Here is a 23,837-nt window from a genome sequence, read left to right on the forward strand (position 1 = left end):
GATCCACCGGAGGCCATCGGCATCACAGATGCCAGTCTTCAGCGAATTGGATTCACTCAACATGATATCAAGAAACGGCTGGAGGCACTGGATACTGTAAAGGCTGTAGGCCTTGACAACATTCTGGCAATAGTACTGAATACTTGTGCTCCAGAACTTGCTACATCCCTAGTTAAGCTGTCCCACCACAGCTACAACAATGGCAGCCAATTCCATCCCCATCAGTCTACTCTCGATCATTAATAAAGTGATGGAAGGGGTCATCAACAATGCTGTCAAGTGGTACTTGCTTAGCAATAACCTGCTCACTGACGTTCAGTTTGTGTTCCACCAGGTCACTCAGCTCCTGACCTCATTACAGCCTTGGTTCAAAATAGACAAAAGAGCTAAACTGCAGAGGTGAGGTGAGAGTGACTGCTCTTGACATCAAGACAGCATTTGATCAAGTGTGGCATCAAGGCGCCCAAACCAATAGGAATTGGCAGGGGAAAACTCTCTGCTGGTTGGAGTCATAACTAGCATAAAGGAAGATGGTTGTGGTTGTTGGAGGTCAATCAGCTCAGTTCCAGGACATCACTGCAGGAGTTCCTCAGGACAGTGTCCTCGACCTAACCACCTTCAGCTGCTTCATCGATGACTTTTCTTCCATCATAAGGTTAGAAGTGGGGATGTTCGCTGATGATTGCATAATGTTCAGCACTATTTGCGACTCCTCAGCAGTCCATGTCCAAATGCAGCAACACCTGGACAATTATCCAGGCTTGAGCTGACAAGTAGAAAGTAACATTTGTGCCACACAAGTGCTAGGCAATGACCAATGACCATCTCCAACAAAAGAGAATCTAACCATCGCCCCTTGACATTCAATGGCATTACCATCGCTGATGCATCCTTGCGTCTAGCCATATAAATACTGTGGTCTACAAGAGCCAGTCAGAGACAAGGAATCATGTACCAAGTAACTCCCCAAAGCCTGTCCACCATCTACAAGGCACAAATCAGGAGTGTGATGGAATACTCTCCACGTGCCTGGATGGGTGCAGCTCCAATAATATTCAGGAAGCTTGACACCATCCAGGACAAAGCAGCCCACTTGATTGACACCCCATCCACAAACATTCACTCCCTCCACCACTGATGCACAGTGGCAGCAGTGTGTTCCATCCAAAAGATGTACTACAGGAACTCATCAAGGCTCCTTAGACAACACTGTCCCATGACCACTTCAGTAGACCCATGGGAACACCACCAGCTGGAAGTTCCCCTCCAAGCCACTCACCATGCTGTTCTTACACTGTTGCTGAGTCAAAATCCTGGAACTCCCTCCTAGTAACATTGTGAGTGTACCAACACCACATGGACTTCAGTAGGTTCAAGAAGGCAGATCACCACCATCTCAAGGGCAATTAGAGATGGGCAATAAATGCTGACCTAGCCAGTGAAGCCCACATCCCATAAATTAATTTTTAAAAAATAAAGGGATAGGAACAGGGAGCTGTGGGTAGAGGGAGGAGAATTCTGAACACATTTCGCCGAGGATCTATCGGTAGGAATTTCCACACCCAATATTGGAGGGAAATTCAAACCCATGTCTTCGTTCAATGGTCGGCCATTAGAGGCCACTTTGGAGGGGCGGGAGAGTATCACAAAAGCCAGTCGGGATGGCTCCCAAGTACTGACCACCTCTTGGTGAGTTTATTGGCAGCCCACTCCATGAAGTTGGGAGCCAGTCGTTCCAATTGAGGCCCAAGCAAGGTCCATTATCCCTCAGTAATGTCGAATGGGCCCCCTAAGTCAATTCTCTGGAGGCAGCCATCACAGCCTCCTCTCAAAATGCAGGGGTGAAATGGCCATAGTTGCAGCTACAATAATTCCCATGAAGGGGCTCCACACTTACCTCGCTCAGAACCGCCCACCTCTCCCAATCGGGCTGCCAGCCACCAGCGTTTCAGGTTCCCTTATTGGGCTTCCCATGCTACAATCCTGCCCAATGCCCTTAATTGGACAGTGAATTCTGAGGAAGCCTCCCTATGACTGTGTGGCTGGCAAACACCATTAGGGTCTGGACCCTGAAATGGTCCTGACCCTCAAGTATTTTTTGGTCAATAGGGTTCTGCTCAATGTCGGTCAATTTGTAAATGCATTACCTGATGAAATACAGGCCATACAGACCAGGGAAATTTGAGTTTCCATCCCTGGTTTGCACTGAACTATCCTGTTGTTCATGTGTGTATATATATATTTTATGTTAATGGCAATAAACCTGGAAAGTACCAGAAAGTGTAGCTTTCAAGTACTGATGTATCTGCAAGGTTTAATGTAACACTTCAATTACACTGGCCAGCAAGAAGCTGCATTAAACAAAACTAAATATTTCAGTGATACTGCTTGTAAGTATATATTGGGTTTATCACATTGAAATATCCCAACAGGTTTCATCATACCGAATTGTAATGAAACACTGACACATTATAGTGCGGCGCAACAGAATTTAAATCTAATTTATTGTCCTTCAGCGTGAGAGATTAAACAGACATCATATTAATAGCGATGTAGCTATACTTATCAAATTAAGCCTGAGATCTTAAAAGTACTGTAACTTGGTATGAAAAAGAAAGAAAGACTTACACTTGTATAACACCTTTTGTGACCTCCAAATGTCCCGAAGCACTTTACAGCCAATTAAGTGCCTTTGACATGTAGCTGTTGTTGTAATGTAGGGAAGCTCCCACAAACAACCAATGAAAATGACCAGATAGCCTGCTTTAAGTGGTGTTGATTAAGGGTTAAATATTAGCCAGGATGCTGGAGATAATTTCATTGCTCTTCTTTGAAGTAGTTTCATGGGAACTTTTATGTCCACCAAACAGGAAGATGGGGCCTCCGTTTAGCATCTCCGCATTCTTTCAGTAGTACCCTGGAGTATCAGCCTAGATTTTTGTGCTTAAGGGCTGAATTTTCACCCTAGTGTGGGGTCAAGTACAGAGGTGGGTGGACGCATAATTTCCCACCGCTAACCGGTGTGCATATTTGTCAGCACCAGGGCATTTTCGTGGCAGTGGGATTGGGGTGCCCCCCCCACCCCCCCCCCCCCAACCCCCAGCAGAAAGGGGGGAGGGGGTGGGCGGTACTACGTACAAATCAGGGTCCACAGGCAGACAGTACGTTTCCCTGGCATGTCTGAACACTGGTGTCTTAGGAGACTCAGGATGTCATGTCTGGTAACTGTAGAATCCTAGACGAAGGTAATTAATGTAAGTAACAGGCCAATTAAAGTCAATTATCAGAGTACAACTGGAATTTTCCAGTCAACCTGTGGACACGGCGCCCCTCCCCCCAACCCCTGACACTCAGGCAGGCTTTGAGGCCTTTCCTGCTTATCCATCCACAGCTGTAGCCACAAAGCTGCCTGTGAAGGGCTCCCCCTCTGAAATGGTGGCCCGGCTGCTGTGGCAACTTTTTTTAACTTATAAGTGTTATGAGTTGCTCAGAGGACACCTTAAGAAGGATATGCCCACTCTCTCTCCCTTAACTGCTATGACAGACTGCGAATCCTGCCATGCTAGAGGGCCTCCTGTTGATCCTCCAGCTTTGAGAATCTGACTGTCATTCGTAATTGGACACCGAGTACACCCTTTGACCACTAATTAGGCAATTCAGGGAACATCATTGCTGGACAACTGCTCCCAACATACTAAACACCCGGGGCTCCCATTCGACTCCAACGTTGGGGTCCTGACCCAAAACACACATTCCTACCCTAAGTCTTTGAAGTTGGACTTGAAGCCACAACCTTATGACTCAGAGGTGAAAGTGCTACCCAATAAAGCATGACTGACAGGAAGAGTCATAATGCAGTCTCATTGTTCAGATTTTTTAAAAAAATGCTGGATTAAAGTACAGTTATTGGGCTGCACAGGATTGCAAATAAAACTTGGTTTATAAGTTCTACCTTTGTTCAGATCTTCACATTCTTTAAATATACAGGGGATGTAATATTGCTGCTAAGACTTTTCTGGAAATGGCAAATGTGTAATAAAGGTGGGACTTATACATAGCCAAAATTAAAAGCCAGACATAATGAAATCAGCAGGGAAGATTGCCCTGAATAAAATTAAGAAAACTGTCTTCCAAATGAATTAGGTGAAGTAATCACAAATTAATTGCCTCAAATCTGCTTGCGCTTTGTGGCCTGATGCATGTGGAGAACTGTGGGAATGCAGACAAGCTCCCATGGAGTGGACTGCGCTAGGAGTCTCTTGGGTGGGGAGGTTGGAGAAGTGATCAACTGGGACATGAGACAAAAGAAGTCTTGATTTAACTTGCACATGGCAAAAGCAGCAAAGGCCAAGGCCTGAGCTTTGCTCACATTGCACACCTCAATGCAGTAAAGCTTCTTTAGGATGTCTGAAGAGACAGATACAGATGGAAATGGCTTTGGTGGCTAATGGTTCTTACAAACCTTAAACAAAGCTAAGGGTAGAAACTTCTTCACTGCATTTTTACTTACCTCACATGGCTTCATCGGGAGGAACAGATGTGATTCGGGACAAACTGACTGCTGTCTCATTTGCCCTGTCTAGAATTGACATCCAAATGAAGTTACGTAGCATTTATGCAGACTACTCTCTCTTACTGGCCCCGACAGTAAGTGTACAACTGTTAACAGTGGCAGTTCTGAAATATTCTGATTTTATTTCGCAAAACTATTGATGTACATGCATGCAACCTGATGTGAAAGTCTTGATGTGCAATTTGTGGTGTGGAACAAGGAAGTTTTGAAGGCTGCCAACAAACTCTGAAATTCTTGTGTTGGAATTCCAACAGTTTAAAGATGTTGCATGCCCCATGGGTATTAGCACAAACATGTGAAGAACTTACTTGCCTCATGTACGGCAAGTGAGGGATTTGAGTTGTTTGAGTTGATGTAAAATGCAGTATTTAAGGTCAGAATTTTGCACCCTCATATAACTTCTCATTTTGGTTTACTACTGGGCAAAGTTGTGTTTTATTTTCTCCTCTATTTGTCATGATGCTATTTTCTGATCTAATCTCCGTTGTTTAGGCAAAGGCAGCTCAAGCATCTCATCCGACGTGAGTTCAAGTACGGATCACACGCCGACCAAAGCCAGAAGGAATGCAGCTACCAGTGAAGGTAGGCATCTGGTCTTCATTAGAACCTCTGTCCATTTGTGCTAGACTTATTTTTTTTGGGAAATGCTTTTTAATTAAAACCAACTCCGCTTTTGCTGGAGTGCAGCACTTTGTTTTTTTCTGAACAAAAGATATTGTGAAGTTCAAAAACAGCAACATAAACTCATGAAATATGAAGGCGCATTATATATTGTGGTTGGAAATCAACAGCACAATGCATAACACTCCAGTGCCTCTCTAGTGTCCAGTTACCAGTGGTGTAGATGTAGACAATGTTCTACATGTAGGAAATCCAAAACTAGGGATCACAAATATAAGAAACTTACAAATAAATCCAAGGAGGAATTCGAGTGAAACTTCCTTACAGTGATAAGAATGTGGAACTCAATATAACATTGTTTGAGGCAATTAGCACAGATGCATTTATGGGCATGCTAGTTAACAACAACTTATTTTTATATAGCACCGTTAATGTAATGATGCATCTCAAGGTGCTTCACAAGAGCATTATAACACAAAGCATGACACCGAACCACATAAGGAGATAATAGATTAGATGGCCAGAAGTTTGGTCAGAGGTAGGTTTTAAGGATTTCTTAAAGGAGGAGGCAGGTAGAGAGGCAGAGAAGTGTAGGGAGGGAATTCTCGAGCTTGAGGCCTAGGTAACTGAAGGCACAGCCTCCAATGATGGAATGATTAAAATTGGGAATGCACAAGAGGCCAGAATTAGAGGAGCACAGATATCTTGAAGTATTGTGGGACTGGAGGAGATTACAGAGATTGGGGGGTAGGGGGGGAGACATGGCCATGGAGGGATTTGAAAACAAGAATGATAATTTTAAAGTCATGATGTTGCTTGACTGTGGGCCAATGTAGGTCAGCAAGCACAGGGATGGGGAACAGGACTTGCTGTGAATTATGACATAAGCAGCAGAGTTTTGGATAACTTCAAGTTTATGGAGGACAGAATGTGGGAGACCAGCTGGGAGTGCGTTGGGTAAGTCGACCCCAGAAATGACAAAGGCATGAACCAGGGTTTCAGCAAGTAGATGTTCTGTGATGGGGGCAACATTGGGCAATGCTATGGAGGTGGAAATGGGTGTCTTAGTGGTTACATGAATATGAGGTCAGAAGTTTATCTCAGGATCAAGTGTGATACTGAGGTTGTCAACGGACTGGCTTAATCTCAGACTATTACTGAGGAGAGGGATGGATAAACAGGGAACAGACTTTGGGGAGGGGGCCAAAATCAATGGCTTCAGTCTTGCCAATATTCATTAAGGAATATTCAGAAGGAAATTTCTGCTCATCCAGCACTGGCTGTCAGATAAGCTGTCTGATAATTTATCAACATTGGAGGAGTTGCAGGGGGTGGTGGTGAGGTAAAGCTGGGTGTTATCAGTGTACATGTGAAAACTGAAGCTGTGTCTTCAGATAATGTTGTCAAGGGGCAGCATGTAGGTGAGAAATAGGAGTGGGCCAAAGATCGATCCTTGGGTAACAGTGTGGAAGTAGGGAGGGAAGCCATTGCAAGTGATTATTTGCTAAGATTAGATAGATAAGAATTGAACCACTTGAGAGCAGAGCGACTCAGCTGGCCTACAGTGGAGAGGTGTTGGAAGAGAATTGTGTGCTTGTCAAGGACTGCAGACAGGATGAGAAGGATGATGGGGGGAAGAATTACTTTTTGTTACAGTCAAATAACATTCATTTGTGACTTTGACAAGAGCCAATTCAGTTTTATGCCATGGATGGAAACTTGATTGAAGGAATTCAAACTTGGAGTTCTGGGGAAAGATGGGAACACATTTTTGAGGTGATGATGTTTTCAAGGATTTTGGAGGAGAAAGGGAGGTTGGAGATGGAGCAGCAGTTTTAAGGATAGTGGGGTCAAGGGTTGGTTTCTTGAGGAGACAAGTGATGGCAGATTTAAAGGGGAGAGGAACAACACCTGAAGAGAGAGAACCCTTAACAATATCGGCTAATGTGGGGGCCAGGAAGGAAAGTTGGATGATCAGTTTAGTGGGAATAGGGTTGAGGGAACAAGAGGTGAGTCTCACGGATAAGATGAGCTCAGAAAGGGCATGTGGGGAGATAGGAGAAAAACTAGAGAAAGATGTGAGTTCAGGGTAGGGGAGAGCATTAAAGGAGGTTTGGAAGGGAGGCACAATGCAGGGGCAGCAGATCGGTTTGTCTCAATCTTGGTCATAAAGAAGCCCATGAGCTCCTTGCACATTTTGGTGGTGTTGAGGATGGAATGGATTGAGAAGAGGGTTTTAAAAAGAGAAAGAAAAAAGCCAGTACATGAATAGAAAGGAAAAAGGAACAAAAGGATATGTAGATAGGGTGAGGAGGAGGCTCGTGTGAGGCATAAACACTGGCATAGACCTGTTGGGCTGAATGGCCTGTTTCAGTGCTGTAAGTTCTATGTAATTACTAATATTACTTTCCAAAATTGTCTTGCCTTTAAGTGATTTTCAAAAGAATATTTTTCCAGTTCAGGTCCAGCACAGTGCTTTAGTCATTTAATGTTTGTTATATTTATTTGCATATAGTGCTGCTAATCACATGGTAGACAATAAAATAATTGGCATCAAGCACTACTGACACTACTGGATTGTGTTCTTTGTTTGACTGACAACTCTGAAGGTAAATTATTACAATGAAGATAAACTTTCAAGATTAGATTATTTTTTTCTCGAGTTATGGCTATTTTGAGAAGTGTTTCAGAATTAGATTGCAAAAGGGAAAAAAGCAAGGAATCCTGTTGAGGCATTGTTGATTTGATTTTATGGACAGAATTTTACATCTCGGACGGGCGTGTGCTCAACCCGATTGGGCATAAGATCGCACGAGAAAGTGTCAGGCAAATGTCCTGATGTCATCGCGCACTTGTGCAATATTTCGCTCAGTGGGCACACAGAAAAGTCAGAAGTGGACCTGCCGACAATTAAGAGGGCAACTAAGCTCATTAACAGTGCAATTGACTTCAATTTTTCATTGCCCGTCCAACTTTACACATGGCGGACGGATGAGTTGGCCAGGTGGCCTTTGCATTTTTTATCAAACCTCATCCAAGGGCAGGATGAAACTTCCATGATGAAATAAAATAAAAATAAATTTCTGTGGACAGCATTTTACATATCAGCTATACTTTCAAGTGATTGATTATGATGCATGGACACCTTTTTTTCATCTTTTGAAACCTTTAGTTTAGCTTTTTCAGGTCTGCAGCTCCCTTTGGCAGCTATCTGCCTTCAGGGAGCTTTCTCAAAGCATGCCTGCCAAAACGTCATCACCTGTGCTCTTCCAGCCTGGGTGGGCCTGGCATTTTGGTGTGTGTTTCACGCTGGCTGGCCATTAATTGGCTAGCCAGCGTGAAATCGCGGTTGCGGGCCGATCATGTTCGGCATCCCGTTTCCCGACCGTTCCTGGGCCCCCTGGTTGGGCGCACCCACCAAAGGTAAAATTCAGGCCTATATTTTATTTTAGATTGAATCTATCAACTGAGTACAGCACTTTAGGAAGCATGTCAAAACCTTAGTGTGTAGAAGAGATTGTCAGTTTACAAGACTTCAGCTGTGTGGAGAGATTAGAGAAACTGGGTTGCTCTCCTTAAAGCAGGGAAAGTTAAGGAGAGATTTAATTAAGGTGTTCAAAATCTTGAAGGATTTTGATGAAGTCAGTAAGGAGAAACTCTTGCCAGTGGCTGAAGAGTCAATCACCAGATTGAAGGTAATTGACAAAAGAACTGGAGGCGACAAGAGGGAGAAAACGTTTACGCAGCGAGTTGTTGTGATCTGGAATTCATTGCCAAAAAGTGTGGTTGAAACAGATCAACAGTAACTTTCAAACGCAAATTGGATTAATACTTGAAAAGGCCAAAAAAGGATGCTGCATTATGGGGAAAGGGCAGGGATGTGGAACTAATTCGATAGCCTTCAGAGACACAGACATGAAGGAGTGAATGGCTTCCTTTTTATTCTATGAAAATGTTTTGCTCCTTCTGTAATGCTGTCTGTCTTCTGGCTAAGAGAATGTCTTTTGTCAGCTAAGCATATTTATTCTGTTACTAGTTGCAATGATGACTATGCTGTACTTTGCCAAATCTACCACCCCCCCCACCGATTGAAAGGAGCTGCACAATTATGATGCTCATCAGAAATGGAGGGGGTGATGCGGCGGCAAAGGGGCAAGGAACATAAACATGAAGCTAAAGCATAAATAAAGCTTCAGCCATCTTGTATTCTGACCAAAGTTACCAGCTTCTGGTGCCAAACATACAAGGATGTTGGCCTTTGGCCGTTCCCACTGAGAGTTCAGAAATTTAATGTTAAGAACCCAGCCAAAAACTTTTGGCAATAGGGAAGCTTTTCAGCAATGGACAGAGAAGATGATATCCAATGGAGGAAATCCCAATTCTGGATATTCTGTTACGCGAGGGATGCCTGCAGTGTCTATTCTGATAACCTTTTCAGTTTATATTATTAAAAGCCAAACCAGAAAAAATATGCATATAAAAAGGAAAGTAACCAAATGATGAATTATAAAATCAAAAATATCAGTGTAGATTTGTGATAGTTGCTTGGCACCTGTTTTTTTTATTGGTCAGTAGAAATAAAGGGTTGAACTTTCAGCTCCGCCGGTGTTGGGAATATAGGTGGGCAAGACTTGAAAATTGAGGTCACCTGACTTGCTGGTTTTCCAACATTGTTCCTGACACGTGGGTTTGGGGCCTGGGAAGACCACTTGCCCACGTGAGGCAGGCAGCGGCTCCTTAAGAGCCTTGTTAACCATGGGTTAAGCAGATCCTCCAGTTTCCTGATGTGATGAGGGGCAGGCTGGGGTGCCAGCGCTCCAGGCAAGCCTCCAGGTTCTCCCTGCTAACCTGGATGGGGGTACTGCCAAAGTCTACCTTTGAGGCCCCCCCCGTCCCCAACAGCGGTGGACTGGTTGCACTTTTGTATTTTTTTAATTAAAGTTTGAAAAGTGTGGATGATACGGTACTTTTTTTAAAGCACCTACTCAGTACCAGAACCTGGTGTCCCTCTGAAGCTGCAAGGTCTCTGATTGGCCCTTCAGCTCGGTGACCCTGCCCACAAGCTTTATTTGGGCTGGGAATCTGTTTCCATGTCAATTAAAGGGGGTGCCCCAATCAAAATTCCATCAAGTGGCTGCTTCTCCCAGGGTGTGGTGGTGGGGCTAAGTGGGGTTTGGGACCCACAAACAGTCTTGTTCTGTTTCCACCCCTAAGGTGAAAATTCAGCCTAAGTTGTCAGCTTATTTCTGCAACATGCAACTGATACTGCAAAATCAAATAAACGTTTATAGGAAAGATATTTTTTATATCCCTCATTTGTTACCATTTGTAGATCATGTTCCCCTTCCCGCACCCACTATTGATTCTGACTGATTTTCAGTCAGGAAATCAGAATCGTCATTTTTGTAGACACTTTCCATGGCCACCGTCAGTATAACCAGCCTAAAAGAGGGCTTATTGGCCTTGGTATTATTTTCAGGCCCTCTCTGTTGACCCTGTCTTGGATGTGATTCCACTTGCACCTCAGCTGACAACAGACAAAACACTGGCCAATCAGGGTAATCAAATGTGAAGCTGATTTAAACTGTCGTTCAGAGTTGTAATTTAAAGAAATAAGATGTGATGCTCTTCTGGTTAAGCTTCGAAAGTTGAAGGTGAATTTCCACAGAAGTTCCAGAGGTTTTTCAGGGGTTTTCACATCCCTGTCATTGAAATTATGGTAGACAAATGGGAGAATCCTCATCATTACCAGAGTTTGTGCAAATTACTACTGTGGCAGAAGTGGATATCTGACCAATTACAGTTATAAAATTTGTGTATTAAAACCATTCAATTAAATTATAGGAAGCTGGGGTTCCAGCATTTTGAGGTGCAAGTCATAGGTTTTGCAAAGTTTTTATTTGTTCCTTCTAAATAATGCTCCAAACAGCATAAATATACAACAGCAAAAGGGTCATTGACTTGAAACATTTGACGGGACCGAAAATTCCTGAACTTTTGGCTGCTGTCCAAATTTTCCAGTCCCACTTGTTCAGATTTCCATTGCGGGCAGGACAAGAAAATCCCAGCCTCTTTTTCGCTCCACAGATGCTGCCTGTTCTGAGTATTCCCAGCATTTCTGATGATCCATCTCCGCCTGCTCTGGAGGTCTGCAGCATCACAGATGCCAGTCTCCAGCCAATTTGATTCACTCCACATGCTATCAAGAAACGGCTGAAGGCGCTGGATAGTGCAAAGGCTATGGGTCCTGACAATGTTTCGGTAATAGCACTGAAGACTTGTGCTCCGGACCTCTGTTTTTATTTTATATAACTTCTGTCCAGAAGCCCCTCATATCAGTGACAAAATTAAACAGATTTCTGTTGATTATGTTTTGGGATGGATATTGTTGCCTTTGTGTGTGTGTGTCTGTATGTGGGGGTGAAGCGAATACACAAACTTGATCTGACGTATAGCTTCAAAGAATGAAACATCTTTGCTTATATTATGACGATATATACAAAGTTGCCGCTGCAGGAAATAGACGTGGCCATTACCTATAATGGCCTTTCCTTTTGAAGTATTCTGTTCAGAAAGCCATTGTTGTTTCAAGTTGACAGGAAAGGCTTACTATACCATAAAGCCTTGAAATTACAGATCGTTTTCAGTTCTCTCAGATCAATCATATCTCCAGGTCATTGTGGTGAGGCAAGATAACTTAAATGCCAAGATTTGTGCTTGCTTAAAACATGGTAAGGGATTCTGGAGAAAAAAAGGATGACAAAAATCTCAAAACACTAACTTATTCCAGTTTCAAGACAATGGTTAAAGGTATCTGAGAGTTAAGTACTTACACTACCAGCTCATTCAACTGTGCATATTTTTCTCTAACAATAAACAATTTGAGTATTGCTGAAAAAAAGAGAAATTTCTAAGCTTTTAATCTTGCTCTCAATTGGACATTCGCAAGAATACCAATATAAGGGGGGAAAACAGCAATTTATACTGCATGTAAAGAGAATGCTAATTGGTTGGCGAGTGGTGTTGCCATGGGGAATGCACCACTGATGGTGACTGACAGTTAACTGCCAAGCATTGTTTGAAATTTAAACTAGGCAGCTCAACCCTGATATTTCTTAGGGCAGTGCCTTGACCAAAGTCAGTGAGTGGCTATCACCCATTTTGTTTAGCTGAAACAAGCGAAATGAATGTACATGTTTTCTCTGGGCCCTCTTCTCAGCCAGCTGAGCTTTCTGTTTTTCCACGCCTCTTATAGTGCCCTCCAAACAGTCATCCTTCAGAGGTCCCGGCCATCAGTAATTGCCTCTCAGTTGAAAATGTCAATGTTCTCCATCTTCACATCCCGCTTGCAGGTGTCCTTGTATTTGAGGTATGGACGTCCATCAGTATGCAACCCAGTGGCCATCCATATGATGAATGTGACTGAGCAGATGTCGTTGGCTTATCAATGCGTGTATGCTGACAGATTTAGCATGCTTTCTGAGTTAATGACCTTTTCCTGCTAAGATATGTGAGGATATGTCTGAGATGGCGAAGATGGAAACTCTACAGCCTTTTTTCCTGCCTAGCATATGTTGTCCCGGTCTCACCACTGTATGGGTGTGCACTGAGGATGAAGGCTTTGTAAACTCACAGTTTGGTGTCCTCAATCAGGTTGTTGTTGTTGTTCCACATTCTCTTACTCAGCTTCCACATAACAGCTGAAGCTTTTGTGTGTGTTGATTTCAGTATCAAGTGGCAGATAGATTCACATATGACAGACTCTACAATCATGAGCAATCAACAACCACTAGTGTCACATTGTCAATGCTGATATATAGTGGTATGGCAATGTTTTGGACCATGGCGTTTGTCTTCCTGATGCTGATAGTCAAAGCAAACACTTTTTACAGATGTGAGAAAGTCTATCCATTTATTGTGAAGATGTTCCTTGGCATGGGATTCATCATCAGCCCCGAGCAATGCTCTGATGAGGACTTAGTGTAACATTGTCAAGGATCTGAGGTGACAGAGCTGAACAGCTTTGCATCAGTTCTGGCATGTAGCGTGGCACTGCCACCATGCTAAATGGGATAGATTTCGAACAGATCAAGCAACTCAAGACTGGGCATCCATGAGGCGCTGTGTGCCATCAGCAGCAGCAGAAGAAGAATTGTACTCAAACACAATCTGTAATCTCATGGTCTGGCATATCCCCCACTCTACCAATACCATCAAGTCAGGGATCAACCCTGGTTCAATGAAGAGTGCAGGAGGGCATACCAGGAGCAGCACCAGGCATACCTACAAATGAGGTGGCAACCTGGTGAAGGTACAACACAAGACTACTTGCGTGCCAAAGCAACAATTGATAGGCAGAGCTAAGCAACCCCACAAACAATGGATCAGACCTAAGCTCTACAGTCGTGAATAGTGGTAGACAATTAAACAACTCACTAGAGGAGGAGGCTCCACAAATATCCCCATCCTCAAAGATCGGGGAGCCCAGAGTGTCAGTGCAAAAGATAAGGCTGAAGCATTGGCTACAATCTTCGACCAGAAGTGACGAGTGGATGATCCACCTTGGCCTCCTGAGGCCAACAGCATCACAGATGCCAATCTCCAGCTAATTCAATTCACGCCACATGATATCAAGAAATGGCTGAAGGCACTGGATACTAAAAAGGTTATAGGTCCTGATAATATTCCAGCAATAGTACTGAAGACCTGTGCTCCAGAACTTGTAGTGCCCCTAGACAAGCTGTTCCAGTACAGCTACAACACTGGCTTCGACCTGGCTATGTGGAAAAATGCCCAGGTATGTCCTGTACACAAAAAGCAGGCCAATTGCAGCTCCATCAGTCTACTCTCTATCATCAGTAAAGTAATGGAAGAGGTTATCAACAGTGATATCAAGTGGCACTTGCTTAGCAATAATCTGCTCACTGATGCCCAGCTCCTGATCTCATTACAGCCTTGGTTCAAACATGGACAAAGGAGCTGAGCTGCCGAGGTGAGATGAGAGTGACTGCCCTTGACATCAAGGCAGCGTTTGACTGAGTATGGCATCAAGGAGCCCTAGCAAAACTGCAGTCAATGGGAATCATGGAAATCTCTTCACTGGTTGGAGTCATACCTGGCACAAAGGAAGATGGTTGAGGTTGTTGGAGGTCAGGCAGTTCAACTCCAGGACATCGTTGCAGAAGTCCCTCAATGTAGTGTCCTCGGCCCAACCGTCTTCGGCTGCTTCATCAATGAGCTTCCTTCCATCATAAGGTCAGAAGTGGGGACGTTCATTGATGGTTTGTGCAATGTTCAGCACTATTCACGACTCCTCAGATACTGAAGCAGTCCATGTCCAAATGCAGCAAGACCTGGACAATGTCCAGGCTTGGGCTGACAAGTGGCAAGTAACATTCACACCACATAAGCACCAGGCAATGACCATCTTCAACAAGAGAGAACCTAACCATTGCCCCTTGACATTCAATGGCATTGCAATCACTGAATCCCTCACTATCAACATCCTGGAGGTACCATTGACCAGAAACTGGACTAGCCATATAAATACTTTGGCTACAAGAGCAGGTCAGAGGCTAGGAATTGTGCGACGAGTAACTCACCTCCTGACTCCCCAAAGCCTGTCCACCATCTACAAGTCAGGAGTGTGATGGAATACTCCCCACTTGCCTGGATGAGTGCAGCTCCAAACTCAAGAAGCTTGACACCATCCAAGACAAAGCAGCCCTCTTGATTGGCACGACATTCACAAACATTCACTCCCTCCACCACTGAAGCACAGTAACAACAGTGTGTATCTACAAGATGCACTGCAGGAATTCATCAAGGGACCTTATACAGCACCTTCCAAACCCACACCCACTACCACCTAGAAGGGCAAGGGCAGCAGATAGATGGGGACACCACCACCTAGAAGTTCCTCATCAAGTCACTCACCAACCTGACTTGGAAATATATCGCAGTTCCTTTACTGTCACTGGGTCAAAATCCTGGAACTCCAGGACTTAGGAATAACAGCATTGTGGGTGTACCTACACCACAGGGACTGCAGAGGTTCAAGAAGGCAGCTCACCACTACCTTCTCAAGGGCAATTAGCGATGGGCAATAAATGTTGGCTCAGCCAGCGAAGCCCACATCCCGTGAATGAATAAAAAAAGTAAGATATTTTCTGTAGATGAACTGAAAGCATATGGACAGTAGCAAAAAGAAGAATATACCAAAGAACGTCAGTGCCAGAATGCAACCCTGTTTGATCTTTCTGCATATTTCAAAGGGTTCTGATATTGCCTCATTGCTGTCCTTGCCAATCATGTGATCTTGTCTTTTGATGACAACATTGAGCAACTTCAGTGAGCAGCCAATTTTCTCCAGCAGCTCAAATAGACCTCCTCTACTCACATGGTCGAATGCCTTGGTGAGATCGATGAAAGCCATGTATAATGGTCCCCTTCTGCTCATGGCATCTCTTTTGCAGTTTCCAGACTGAGAAGATCATGCCAAATGTGGACCTTCCAGCTTGAAACTACACTGGAATTCGGGATGAATGCATTCAGCCATGATCTGCAATCTGAGAAGGGCAACATGAGCAAATACATTTCCTATGATGATCAACAGGGAAGTGCCTCGATAGTTATTGCAATCTTGATGATCGCCCTTGTTCTTGTACAAGGTCACTATCTTTTCATCATGCATATCCTGGGGCATTACCCCCTCCCTCCAACAGAGACAGTGAAGTTTGTACAGATTCTGCAGGAGTGCCACTTTCCCTTACTTGATGAGTTCAGGCGGTATAGCATCACTACCTGGAGCTTTACCCATGGCAAGTGAGTCAATGACTTTGCTAAGCTCCTCCACAGTGGGTTCAATATCCATCACTTCCATGACAGGCAGGTTTTCTGTGGTATCTAGAACTTCCTTGGTGACCATGTTCTTGATAGGGTGCAACTCAAGGTAAAGTTCCTTCCATCCCTCCAACTGTTTATTGCATGCAGTGATGATCCCCACTACCTTTGTTTTCAGTGGTGCTGTTTTCTTTGCTGATGGGTTTTTTGACCCCATCATACATGCCCTTAGCATCCCCTGTGTTGAAGACATTGGGATACTCTGGCAAACCAGTAGCCATTGACACACCATCTAGCAGCCTGTTGGACTTTATTTTGAGCAGCTCTTAGTGCATTCAGAGTCTTCTCATTCTGCTCCCTCTTGTAATTAATGATAGTGGATCACTTGGCTCCAATGACAGGTTCCATCACAATGATAAAGGCAAAATACTACAGATGTGGAAATCTGAAACAAAAACGCAAAATGCTGGAAAAACACATCTGTGGAGAGAAAGGCAGAGTTAATGTTTCGAGTCCGTATGACTCTTCTTCAGAGCCATGCGGCAAGCAGCCAAATCAAACAAAGATGCCAACTCTGGTAAGTGGGAACATTAGGACCATGTACATGGGATTGACAGATGACATGCAGACAGCTTTGATTGACTTGGAACTTGATAAAGAGTGACCTGTATCACAATCATCCCTGTGGTAGCTGCGAATGTTGAAAACTCTGTTGGGAGAATCACACCTGGTGATGATCAGGTCCAACTGGTGCCAATGCCCTGATCTTGGATGTGTCCAGGACACCTTGAGGCATGGTTTCTTCCGGTGTTAGTTACACACCATTTGTGGTAGCAGCAAAGCTCAAGTAGTCTGTGCCAGTTCTCATTTATCTTTCCCAAGACAGGAACGACATGCTTCGTGGTCTGCACCTGCTCTTGTGTTGAAATCTCCCAGTAGGTAAAGATGTTCTGTCTTAATGATTATGACTTAGTGATTTTACTGATAGCAGTGTCAAACTCCTCGTAGAATTGGTCTTTTGCCTCTGTAGTGGAGCACAGCTTTGGAGTATAAGTACTTGAGGTAAATTAGCCCTATTTGAGTTCAGCGCGTAGAAATACTGCATTCTGAGCTATTTGTGGAAGATTCTATCATTGAAAGCAGCGAGTTCCTTACAGCAAAGCCTACAACCTACTCACGCACCTCCGTTTGAACTTTTCTGCTGTCAGATGAATGTATAATGCTTTTCTTTCAACAAACCACTCCCGAAGAGCCTTCTCTTTTGTCAGTGTGCCATGACAATGTTCAGCCTATCAGTTTTCATGTTGATCACAACTGGCTCGTGCGAGTTAAAAGCAAAATACTGTGGATGCTGGAAATCTGAAACAAAAACAAAAAATGCTGAAAAACTCAGCAGGTCTGACTGCATCTGTGGAGAGAAAGACAGAGTTAATGTTCCAAGTCCGTATGACTCCTCTTCAGAGCTAAAGAGAAGCACTAATGTGGTGAAGTATATAATGTTTAAGGGGGGTGTGGGACAGATGCTGAATAGAAGGCCAGCGATAGATGGAGGCAAAGGAGAGATTGCAAAAGAAGTCATAAAAGTTCAAAGGGTCAAAGGGGTGTTAATGGTGGTGATACTGGCTAAAGGAGGTGCTAATGGTGACATAAGAGTTGAAAGCAGAATGAGCAAGCGACAGATGGGCCTAGTGGGGGTGGGTTGGGGGGAGGGGACAGTGGTAGGAAAAAAGATTGAAAATAGGTTAAAAGCTGGGGATAAAACACTGAATAAAAATGGAAATAATTTTTTTTAAATGATGAAAATAAGTGGGACAATAAATAAATAAAAATTGAAAAATAAAAAGGAATATTGAAAAAAGGGGATCAAAACGGGGTGAGGATGGAAGAGCGAGTTCATGGTCTGAAGTTGTTGAACTCAATGTTAAGTCCGGAAGGCTGTAAAGTGCCTAGTCGGAAGATGAGGTGCTGTTCCTTCAGTTTGCGTTGAACTTCACTGGAACATTGCAGCAGGCCAAGGACGGACATGTGGGCATGCGAGCAGGGAGGTGTGTTGAAATGGCAACCGACAGGAAGGTCTGGGTCATGCTTGCGGACAGACCGAAGGTGTTTCACAAAGCAGTTACCCAATCTGCGTTTGGTGTCTCCAGTGTAGAGGAGACTGCATTGAGAGCAGCGAATGCAGCAGACCAAATTGAGGGAAGTGCATGTGAAGTGCTGCTTCACTTGAAAGGAGTGTTTGGGCTCTTGGATGATGAGGGGGGGGTGGGGGGGGTAAGTGAAGGGGCAGATGATGCACCTTCTGCGATTGCGTGGGAAGAGGTTGAGATGTTGGGGGTGATGGAGTAGACCAGGGTGTCCCGGAGGGAATGGTCCCTACGGAATGTCGATGGGGATGAAGGAAAGATGTGTTTGGTGGTGACATCATGCTGGAGCTGGTGGAAATGGCTGAGGATGATCCTTTGAATGCAGAGGCTGGTGGGGTGAAAAATGAGAATAAGAGGGACCCTATCATGGTTCTTGGAGGGAGAGGAAGGTGTGAGGGCACAGGTGCGGGAGATGGGTCGGACTCAGTTGAGGGCCCTGTCAACCATTGAGGGTGGGAAACCTCAGTTAAGGAAGAAGGAAGACATGTCAGAAGCACTGTTTTGGGAAGTGGCATCATCTGAACAGATGCAACAGAGGCAAAGGAATTGAGAGAATGGGATGGAGTCCTAACAGGAAGCAGGGTGTGAGGAGTTGTATCCTTACAGGAAGCAGGGTGTGAGAAGCTGTATTTACAGCTACTTACAGCTCCTCACACACTGCTTCCTGTAAGGACTCCATCCCATTCTCTCAGTTCCTTTGCCTCTGCCGCATCTGTTCTTCTGTCTTCCATGTTTTAACGCTCTGCAGTGAAACGGGGATGTTCTCTCCAGGGCACAAGCCTGGGAAAAATTTATGGAGACCTTGGGCTGCTCAAATGTCAGAGCCCCCTCTTAACCTCGTGGTTGGGTCCAAAAGAATGCAAAGTATTACTTTTGCATTGGCTTAGTTGTTGTTTAGAGAGTCACGCCTGGTGGTGATCAGGTCAAGCTGGTGCCAATGCCCTTATCTAGGAGGTCTCTTGGACACCTTGAGGCATGGTTTGTTCTGATATATTTAGACATCGGTCTTTGGGCTCCATTCCATATTTTTTGTCATTCATCTGTCCTTCATCTCTGCCAAGATATCCACAAGGCAGTGGAACTGTCTGCACATCCCTGAAAGTTTGGTTCATGAGCATCCGAATGTGTCCACACGCTGACAGACCTGCACAGTGCATGAGGCCAAACCTCCTCCGAGTTCCACTGAAGCTTTAACCTGGGGCTGTGAGGGATCCATTTTCCATGTGTTGCCTTGAGGACAGCAGAGGACTTGCCAGTGTAAAAGCTGTGTGCTGGCAGACTTGTGCATTTGGCTCTCCTTTCACACTGCTGCTAGTCAGTGGAATAGGCTGAAAATGAGAAGAAAAGGAACATGCAAAAAATTATAACCCAGTGGCATAAGGTCAGATTGTTAGCCCCGTGGCACACCATATCCCAGTTGCATCAGGTTAAGTTTAAGCTCGTAAGATATCTGAGCTTGCGTCATATAGTAAAATGGATTGTAAGGATGACCCAAAATGTAACAGCTGCTAATATTGACAGTTTGAATTTACTCAACACTTTTAACATAGAATAACAACTCAAACTGTTCCAGAGGGCTAGAAAGGAATGGACAAGGTTTAGTCAACTAAATGGAGGCAGAGAATGGAGGAATTTAAGGGAGGGAGTTTCAGGGATGTAGGGCTGAAATGGCTGAAAGATCTGTCATTTATGCTGGAATGCATGGCTGGGGATTGAGAATGCACAGAACAGCGGAGTGAGATGACAGAAGACCATGGGAAGGGACATAAGGCTGGAAAAGGTTGCAGGGTTTGTGGGGCGGGGGGGTGGGCATGCCATAGAGAGATTGCCGCAGTGTCTTACTTGCTGATCTTGTTGACCTCCAACACACTGCAGTATGTCTAAAATTGAGCGTGGAGAGTTAATTGGGGTTAAGTTCATCTTGGGATTTAGCACAAAACAAATGATAGCTAATTGATTTGAATGCAGAAGAAAGAAGCTGGAGTGTGAAATGAGCTGCCAATTTGCTAGCTTCTGGTTACACTACTACATATCACGGAGACTTCCTGTATGCACATTTGTACCCCAAGTAAAATTGGGGCTCAAATCTCATTGGCCATATTTCTCTTCTGTACTTCTTTGAATTTGCACTGTGAATAATACAGAATGATTTGTTACCTGAATATAATGTTGTTCAAATGTAATATTGGATTTACTGTAATTATTGACAAAGCTAATGACCTCACATGGTTTATTGACAGTTTTATTGTAGATAACATATAGGTATTTAACAACAAGAGCAATGGTTTGTGAAAGTTCTATTTAGGACGAATCAAACTTGGTAATTGATCACCTGCCTTCATCGTTCCATCATCTTTTTAATTTGTTGTTCTTGCATCTTTCTTTGGTTTCTCCCCTGTCACCTCTTATGCCCCTCTGAGCTTATCTTGTCCGCAAGTCCCACCTCCTGCACTCTTGACCCTACTCCCACTACATGCTGATCATTCAACTTCCCCTCCTGGTCCCCGCATTAGCCAATATTGTTAACCTTTTTCTTTCTTCAGGTGTTGTCACTCTTAAATTTGTCTTTAAATCTAACATCATCACCCCTCCTCAAAAAAAACCCTTGACCCAACTGTCCTTGTAAACTACCATCAATGTCCAACCTTCCTTGCCTCTCCAAAGTTCTCAAATGCGTTGTTGCCTCCCAAATCAATTCCCATCTTTCCCAGAACTTCATATTTGAATCCTTAAATTAGGTTCCTTTCCCTGCCACAGGACCAAAACAGCTCTTATCGAAGACACAAATGACATCCTATGTGACTGTGATAAAGGTAAACTTTTTCTGCTCATCCTTCTCAACCAGCTGGGTGGGTCTGTTCTCACACATGGTTCCATTTTTATTTATCAACAATGGCTTCTCTTCCAGCTCCCCGCCTGTTACCTCTGGTGTCCCCCACAGATCTGTGCTTGGCAACGTCATCCAGAGGCGCAACATTAGTTTTCACATGTACACTGATGACACCCAGTTCTACCTTTTTCTTCATTCATTGATAGGATGTGAGCATCTCTGGCTAAGTCAGCATTGATTGCCCATCCCTAGTTGCCCATGAGGAATTGATGGTGAGTTGCCACCTTGAACTGCTGCAGTCCATGTGATGTAGGTGCACCTGCAGTGCTGTTAGAGAGGGAGTTCCAGGATTTCAACCCAGCGACAGTAAAGGTACAGCAATATATTTCCAAGTCAGGTTGGTTGGTGGCTTGGAGAGAAACCTGAAGCTGGTAATATTGTCACGTACCTGCTGCCCTTGTCCTTCTAGATGGTAGTGGGCGTAAGTTTGGAAGGCGCTGTTGAAGGAGCCTTGGTGAGTTCCTGCAGTGCATCTTGTGGATGGCGCACACTGCTGCTATTGTGCGTTGGTAGTGGCGGGAGTGAATGTTTGTGAATGGGATGCCAATGAAGTGGGTTGCTTTGTCCTGGATTGTGTCAAGCTTCTTGAGTGTTGTTGGAGCTGCACTCATCCAGGCAAGTGGAGAATATTCCATCGCACTCCTGACTTGTGCCTTGTAGATGGTGGACAAGCTTTGGGGTGACTGGGGGTGAGTTGCTCAGAGTTGGATTCCTAGCCTCTGATCTGCTTTTGTAGCCAAAGTATTTATATGGCTAGTCCAGTTCAGTTTCTGAGCAATGGCAACCCCTAGGAGGTTGATAGTGGGGGATGCAGCAATGGTAATGTCATTGAATGTCAAGGGGTGATGGTTGGATTCTCTCTTGTTGGAGATGGTCATTGCCTGGCACTTGTGTGGCATGAATTTTACTTGCCACTTGTCAGCCCAAGCCTGGATGTTGTCCAGGTCTTGCTGCATTTGGACATGGACTGCCTCAGTATCTGAGGAGTCGCAAATGGTGCTGAACATTGTGCATTCATCAGCGAACATCCCCACTTCTGACCTTATGTTGGAAGGAAGGTCATTGATGAAGCAGCTGAAGATGATTGGGCCTATATCATCATTATCGCTCTCAACTCTTCCACTGTTGCTAAGTTATCAGACTGCTTACCTGACATCCAGCACCTGATGAGCAGAAATTTTCTCCAATTAAATATTGGAAAGATTAAAGCCATTTTTTTGGTCCCTGCTTCAAACTCCTTTCCCTAGTCACTGCCTCCATCCTTCTCCAGCCTGAGGCTAAACCAATCTGTTCACAACCTCAGTGTCATATTTGACCTCGAGATGAGCTTCTGAACATACATCATGGTATCACTAAGACTGTCTTTTTCCACCTCTGTGACATTACCTGGCTTCGCCCCATCACAACTCATCTGCTGCCAGAGCCCTCATTCAAACCTTTGTTACCTTGACTTGATTACTCTAATGCACTCCTAGCTGGTCTCCCACGTTCTGCCCTCTGTAAACTTGAAGTAATCCAGTACTCTGCTGCGCATGTCTTATCTTGCACCAAGTTCCATCCACCTACCGCCACATGCTATCTAACCTACATTGCCTCCACGTCAAGCAATGTCTTGATTTAAAAGTTCTCATCTTTGTTTTCAAATCCTTCCAAGGTCTTACTCCTCCCATCTCTGTATTCTGCTCTGACCCCACGACCCTCCAAGATATATAATCTAATTGTCGCTGTCGCTGGGCTAAAATCGTGTAACTTCCTCCCTAACAGTACGTTGGTGTACCTACATCACGTAGATTGCAGCAGGTCAAGAAGGCAGCTTACCACCACTTTTTTGAGGGCAACTAAGGATGGGCAATAAATGCTGGCCTAGCCAGCATTTCCCATGAACGAATAAAAGCATATTGCAAATTATTGTTTGGCAGTACGTAGCCTGCTTGGAATTATGACTAATTCAGTCCATAGTCTTTCACTGGTGGGAAAATCCTGCACCTCAAGTCTTAATGTGGCACCACACTTCAGAAACACATGTAAAACATAAATTATAGAATCATTTAAAAAGCATCTTGCGACCTTCTTAAACATGAATCAATTTTTTTGAGACAGGCAACCATAGGATTCCTCATGTTGGCTTTGCGACCTAATATCTAATAACGTGAGCTATGCTTATTACTGTCAGAAGTAAGAAACACATCTGGAAAAATACTCCATAGTCCAAAGTTTCTTTACAAGAGATATTTGTGGTGAAGTTTGAAAGGCAGTCAGCATTCTAACAGACCACCATAGCGTGTCCTGATGAGACTTACATTTCAAGTAAGTATGTAAAAATTGCTGGCTGGGATAAAAGCTCTACAAGAATGTTGTATACCTTTTTTTTTCCCCTTGCAATGGATCTGTTTGGCAGGGCCTCCTTTGAGGTACTAAACAATGCCATATGCTTTGCATTAAACTGCTGCTTGGCCTCTGCTTACCCAGAAAGCTCAATCTGTTACATTGCTAAAATCTTCTAGGTTCTGCAGGATGGCACCAATGTTATCTACCTTGAAACTTGTTATTTTGTTCTGCAGCACAGTTTCTCCATTTTACTTGGCAGATCATACTCTGTCGATGGAAAAAGCTGTTGAAATTGGCATTCCAGGATTTCTATCAGTTGTACAAGAAGCTTCACTACAGTTAAAGCCACACCCCCTCGGTATGGCTTAATGTTTTATTTAGAAAGCATTAAAAAAAAGTACCTCCATACTTGTGTGTGCACATTTCTGTCTGTACCCTT

The 23,837-nt window shown here is 44.1% G+C and overlaps 1 protein-coding gene across 1 annotated transcript in view; it reads left to right on the forward strand.

The window, feature by feature from the left end:
- Positions 1 to 23,837, forward strand: part of fbxl7 (F-box and leucine-rich repeat protein 7) — a 391,183-nt gene that overhangs the window by 73,409 nt on the left and 293,937 nt on the right. The window contains exon 2 of the mRNA XM_041183227.1: positions 5,066 to 5,155. Within this exon, the coding sequence (XP_041039161.1) occupies positions 5,066 to 5,155 (90 nt within the window). The remainder of the gene's footprint in view (positions 1 to 5,065; positions 5,156 to 23,837) is intronic.

This window comes from Carcharodon carcharias, chromosome 3, assembly GCF_017639515.1.
Source record: "Carcharodon carcharias isolate sCarCar2 chromosome 3, sCarCar2.pri, whole genome shotgun sequence".
NCBI lineage: Eukaryota > Metazoa > Chordata > Chondrichthyes > Lamniformes > Lamnidae > Carcharodon > Carcharodon carcharias.